The sequence below is a fragment of the Monopterus albus genome, unplaced genomic scaffold (genome assembly GCF_001952655.1).
Source record: "Monopterus albus unplaced genomic scaffold, M_albus_1.0 scaffold51.1, whole genome shotgun sequence".
NCBI classification, from domain to species: Eukaryota; Metazoa; Chordata; class Actinopteri; order Synbranchiformes; family Synbranchidae; genus Monopterus; species Monopterus albus.
Genome location: NW_018127931.1, coordinates 5,570,093 through 5,576,256, shown reverse-complemented (window position 1 = coordinate 5,576,256; position 6,164 = coordinate 5,570,093). Strand labels below are relative to the sequence as shown.

Genomic DNA, 6,164 nt, shown 5'->3' with positions numbered 1-6,164 from the left:
AGCAGTCACCGGCCACATCGACCTGATCAGTGTTTGATTGTTGTGTCTTGTTGCTTTTCTTCTTTTGTCTCTCCTCTATCCACTCACCCCAACCGGTCGAGGCAGAAGGCCGCCCACCAAGAGCCGGGGTCTGTTGGAGGTTTCTTCCGTTAAAGGGAGTTTTTCCTCCCCACTGTCGCCAAGTGCTTGCTCAAGGGGGATTTGTTGGGTTTTCCCTATGTAATAATATTGATAACAGTAAGGTCTAGACCTTACTTTGTAAAGTGTCCTGAGATTACTTTTGTTGTGATTTGGCGCTATACAAATAAAATTTGATTTGATTTGATTTAATCATGGCGTTATTTCCAGGCACTGGTAAAAGCAAGGAAAAACAGTGCCTCTTTGTTTTTAAAGACAAAAAAAAATAGCCATACAAAATATTCAGTGTTCATAGATTGTATGAGTATTCGTATATTCAAAACTCATTGCCTATCCCTAATAATCAATACTAAAATGCTACACGGGTATTTACATTATAGGAACCTACCCTACCAAAATGTGTTGAGCTGAGTAACACTTGACATGGGTTTGTTTGTTTATAGATACATAGATAGACTGTTTTGTCAATTTCACCTCAAATTAATTGTAAGAAAAGTTAATGGGTACTTCTATGCAATGAGGTCAAATTTGTTCTGTTAATACTTTTGTTTCCTCTGCTTCAATCAATGTGAATTTAATACTCAAACTGAGGTTATCAAGCCACAGACTTCATAAAAAAAAATAAAATAAATAAAAATCAGTCCAATGTCTACAGACATGTCAAACTTCACATACTCAGACCAGAGTGGTTCACTTTTTCCTTTCACTTTTATCAAACATTGCTGAAAGGTTGTATTCCATTTGGTTTTGCTGTTGTTTTTGCTGCTGCTGCTGTTTTTGCAAATTTGACTTGAACCACATTTTAAAATTAGATGAAAATCACTCTCAGTGCAGCTGCTCAAGTTGAATTACAAATTACGCTCTGTCACAACAAGACATGCAACACTGACTGCAGCTGCAAATTATAACAGCTGCATTATAATTATCTTATTATGTAGCCTACAGTTTGCAGTTTTGTCTTTACAGCAAAAAAGCATCATCAGTTACCCCTACTCAATTTACGCATGAAAAAATGTTACTTTTAACTTGTGGTGCCTGAGCTCATCACTGCAAGCAACAGTGTGCAAAGTAATTCTAAACTGGAATATGCTACAAAGACAGCCACTCAGCCCACCGTTGATGTTAACGGGTGGACAGTCCATTCCTCTCTTCTTCATCAAGTACCGGATGGTCTGGAGTTGAGACACGATCTCTTTTTTCTGCTCCTGGGCCACTGACTTCACACTATTTAAAAAAAAAAAAAAAAAAGTCAAGTGGGAAAATAATTATACACAAATATAAAACACTGATCTCACAGGAGCTTTATTTTATTTGTTTATTTGATTAGTCAAGTGAACATTAACTTGATAAACACGAGGTGTAGAACTAAATAACTAGTGGATCGACAAAATTAATCGGTAACCATTTCGTTGAAAATTTTAATCATTTATTATATAGAAAGATGTCTATATAGAGAATGCAAATGCAGCATCTGTCAGACTTGGTGATTTATGACTTTGACTGATTTATGGCTTTTTGACCCTGCCCACTTTTATGCTTTGCTTCCACCTAGATCAAAGGCTGTCAACTGTTTTACCACATAATTACAAGCCTCAAAAGATTTTGCACTTAGCTGTTACTTTTCAACTTAAATGGATTTTATGATAGGATTGACAGGAAGTTTTTATAACTACCTTAAAGGGATTTATTAGGGTTTCCTGTGGGAACAGGACCGAGCAATCTAGGGTGAATACATCAAATAACATCAAAGGATTGTATTAGGCTTTCCCTAGCAATAGGTCTGACCACCAGCCTACAAGACTTAGTTCACTGCTCTCTAAACATTTTGTAGGTGTAAGGATTAATATTTCTCTCTAAACTAAATAATTAAGCTTAGAAAAAGCAGCCGTTTCTCCCCACTGTACAGGTTGGCTCAGACTTCCAAATATCCTTTCAACGATTGCTATGTGGTAAGACAACAGCCTGGAGAATAGGTGTACCTGGGGTTGTGGCTTCTTAATTCCCTCTTCATGCAACAGTAAACAATTTTCCTTGACAGCTACAGACAAAATGACTTCTTTACATTACATCTGAAAGTAGCCAGGGGCGTAAGCTCCGCCTCACATCATGCATTAGGTCAGGGTGAAAATACATGACCTTGTTAACTTTTTTTTTTTTTTTTTTAATCCATTTTACACATTTTTCCCGAGGGGTACCATTTGCATTTCCTTATTACCAAGGGTTAGACTAGTTTTTATGTCAAAACCTTAGGGATATTTATGTGTTTTCATGCATTAAAAGTCACATACTTTGTTTTACAGGTGGTGATAGTCAGTGAATTCCTGTTAGTTCATACTTTGACATCAGTGAATTTTATAGGGAACTACAGACCTTTTGAATATATCACATTCATCAGGTAACTCTTAACTACTTTTCAGATCATTAAGGCATATTGATCCATGATGGGAAATTCTGGCTATTCTTTGGCAGCCTTTCACTCTCATTAATACATGAGTGAAATACACAAATATCCCTAAAGTTTTAAACTAAAAATGTTGAGCTATCTACATTAACACTTAGAAATAAAGAAATGCAAACGGTACTGCACTGGAGAAATGTGGAAAAAAATATTTAAAAAAACAAGTTTAAAGAAGATCATGTATTCTTACCGTGACCTAATGCAGGCTATGGAGCAGTGCTTACATCCCCTGGCTACTTTCAAACGTAATGTAAAAAAGTAATTTTGTCTGTAGCTGTTTGGGCAAACTGGTTACCATTGCATGAAGAGGGGATTAAGAAACCTGAAAGGGCGCAAACCTGGGTACACCTACTCTCTATTGTCTTACCACTCAACAATTAATGAAAGGATATTAGGAAGCCTGCAAAGAAGTAACTCATCCCTATGTGGGGAGAGAGGACCAGCGGAGTATTTACTGATTCTACACTACCTATTGAACTTAATTTCACTATTTGGGAATGTTTGCGACCCAGTCGCTTGTAACACAAGGGAAGCTGGGGAGAGAGGACAGTGGTCACCGCTGCTTTTTGTGGGATATATTTTACACTACCTGATGGATTTAATAATTTCGCTACTTTGGCCTGTTAAAGGAACTTGCTCTTTAAAAGAGGTTTATTGAAAATATTCAATTTGTTTAATATTTAACTATAGAATTTCTGAAAATAGAATTGGGGAGGTGGTAGGATTTAAACTATGTTAGTTAAAAAAAGGGACTTATAAAAACATGTCATTTGTTTATATTTAATTACAGAAAACTCTGAAAAACAGAATCAATTCAGTTTTAAGCCTTATATCTACAGTATCAAAACTATTGGAACTAAAGTTCCTTGAAACTAAACAAACCCGTACAGTGGGGAGAATCAAATCAAAATCACTCTGAATCGTACTGCATCATATCATTACAAATTTTTCAGTATCATTTTTGTATCTAATCATGGAGCATTTATTGAGATATGTATCGAATTGTGTGAGAGGGAGACATACAATACATACTGAGGTACTCTTTACATTTTCATGTATGCTGGTACCCCACATGGGGATGATTAAGTAGTTGCCACTTTTGTTTTGGTTTTTATTTTTAGAGGTAAAGCTTAGCCAAGTTTTATTTTGTTAATTTTATTTACTTTAGCACAACCACCTTGTGCTTGAAATGAAAAGAAAATTGAAGTAACGTCTCAGAAATGTATTTACACTGGAGGCCTGCTAAATGAGAAAAGACAGACAGCAAAGTGAGGATCGTGTTTCAGAGCCACAGATATGAACACAAAGTATGGAGACATGGTGTTGTGTGCAGCCCTCTAATCCAAAGCACATTAAAACTGACACTGATCACCACTCACCAGTTAGTGAGTGGGTCCAGCTGAGTGAGGATGGAATTGAGCATCCTTTCAGTCTGCGTTAGCCTTTGTTCCAGCTCGTTCAACTGGTTCTCTGTACAAAAATGAACACATACAGACAAAAGGATAAAACCATCATATCATTTAATTATATATACATATGCTAATGCAAATCCAGTGCATACAGTACACACCTGCCTCTATTGATCTTTTGGCCCCCTTTGTCATTTTATCCTTTTGTTCCTGGTCACCTGCAGACTTGATCTGCGAGTTGAAAAGAACATACAATATGCATTTTGCACTTTCAAAGCTGTCAATTTTCTCCATGCAGTTTGGTGTTGCAGGTAACATTTACTTACCTTCAAAAATTTGTAGGCTGCAAACACTCCAACTCCAATGGCATAGAGTGGCATCAGTGTGAACACGTAGCCCTTGTTGCCGTTGGATTTGTACTTGTCACTCTTCAGCTCTTGCTCCATCAGCTTCTTCATCTGCTGCATGTTCTCAGGAGTTTGATATGAACCAGGGCCATTCACATTGATAGGCTGGCCTCTGAGTGCACCTGGGCCTGGACCTGCTGCCACAAAAAGATGCATGACTGGCATGGCTTTCATTCATTTTGCAGCCTGAGTGTGGGTTTCTGGGAAAAGTCCGAATTAGCTTGTGTAACTGCTGCAAAAATTTTAAATTATTAACTTGGAAGCATTCAAAAACACAGCAGTGCGGCAGTGCCCATATTGCACCCCAGTCATACCATTTTCTGATGTCATCATTCAAACTTTTTAGCCATCTACAAAATGTTTATGTTAATGTCTGGCCCTCAACATCCATCTCAAGTAATCATTGCACTGACATAACCCACAACAGTCTTGGTTTTGTGTAAAACAGTTGTGTTAAAAGCAACATATTGACTAAATAACAACAACAGTATGACTTATTAAAAATGCCCATCTAATTTTCTTACTTTAGGAACAGAACCTGGATCCTAGTATCTTAAGTTGGTCTTTAAAGGAGCAGGGCATCAATGTCAACATATATGTAAAAATGTACATATGCATGTTCCTTTTTGAAAAGCAAGATCAAGTTATATCACAATCAAACCAAGATAACATATGATGCGTAATTAATCATGGTGCTAGTTTATGCCTCAAGGGCAGGTGAATATTTGCAGATAACATTATTTTACCGTCCTACAATCTCTTGAACAGCGCAATGCAGTGTGTATGTTTGTACTCTTAACAGATTTTATACCTTACTGGGCTTTAATGGCGCTGAACATCAGTGTACCATTACACACCTAGGTGTGGTACAAAGGCCGTTCTCCACTAACAATCTTCTGTCATGGCTTTTATTTTGGGAATACAAGTCAGTACCTGCAGTAGCTAATACACTGTGTAGTGCGCTATACGGGAGAAACAGCACAGGAACCATATCACTGTGCCATTTCTCTATGCAACAAACGTGGCGTTTTATACCTTTTCTGGTGTGACGAGGATCAAATCTAGTTTCCTTCGCCCCGGTCCCGCCGCCGACGCCAAACAACCTCGGCAGAACGACAAACGAGAAAAGCAAGGCTGTAAAAGCCATGGCGACATGTTGTGATGTTGACAAAACCATTCCGTCGTAAAAGAGTCACCTGCCACGAACCAGCGCGGCAAGCGGCGGAAATAAGTGGTTAAATACACGGTAGACAGGCAGAAAACGTTAAAGCATCAAGCTAATAAACAGCGAAAACAATCTGATATTTGAGAACCAGGCTGCTGTTAGTCCAGCAGTCACGCCAGCTGCGCTCTAACACACTTCCTGGAAGGACGTTTCAAAATAAAAGCAGCAATACAGTAGATCAGGAGTTGACAAAAATTTAACTTTTTAATCGTGCTGTTGATTAATTTCGTTTCTTTTTTTTTTTTTTTACATTTGATGTGTTTATTATATTTGATAACAGCAGACCTTTACATATGATAAGAAACAATCAGTGGCAGAAACATCTTAATTAAATGAAACAACAATTTACAGGAAACCATGAAAAAATCATGCAGACAATGGTGGAAGAAGTATTCAAAGCCTTTAGTAAAAGTAGCTTATACAGTAGTCCTACACAATACATACATGTAAAAGTACTCAAGTTCTATAGGCAATCCTATTTTAGTAAAAAGTAGTATCAGTAAAGTGTACTTAAAGTACTCATTCTG

General features: G+C 37.4%; 1 protein-coding gene across 2 annotated transcripts in view; it reads right to left on the bottom strand.

The window, feature by feature from the left end:
• The window catches only part of LOC109960980 (uncharacterized), a 10,356-nt gene extending 4,572 nt beyond the window's left edge, over positions 1–5,784 (bottom strand). Inside the window, exons 1-5 of one of the 2 annotated variants that reach the window (XM_020601494.1) lie at positions 5,448–5,784; positions 4,332–4,549; positions 4,167–4,236; positions 3,976–4,066; positions 1,253–1,362 (exon numbers count right to left, since the gene is read on the bottom strand). In XM_020601494.1, the coding sequence (XP_020457150.1) occupies positions 1,253–1,362; positions 3,976–4,066; positions 4,167–4,236; positions 4,332–4,549; positions 5,448–5,589 (631 nt within the window). In that variant the 5' untranslated portion in view covers positions 5,590–5,784. The remainder of the gene's footprint in view (positions 1–1,252; positions 1,363–3,975; positions 4,067–4,166; positions 4,237–4,331; positions 4,550–5,447) is intronic. The other variant, XM_020601495.1, reaches the window with a different exon arrangement.
• Positions 5,785–6,164: the final 380 nt, after the last annotated feature.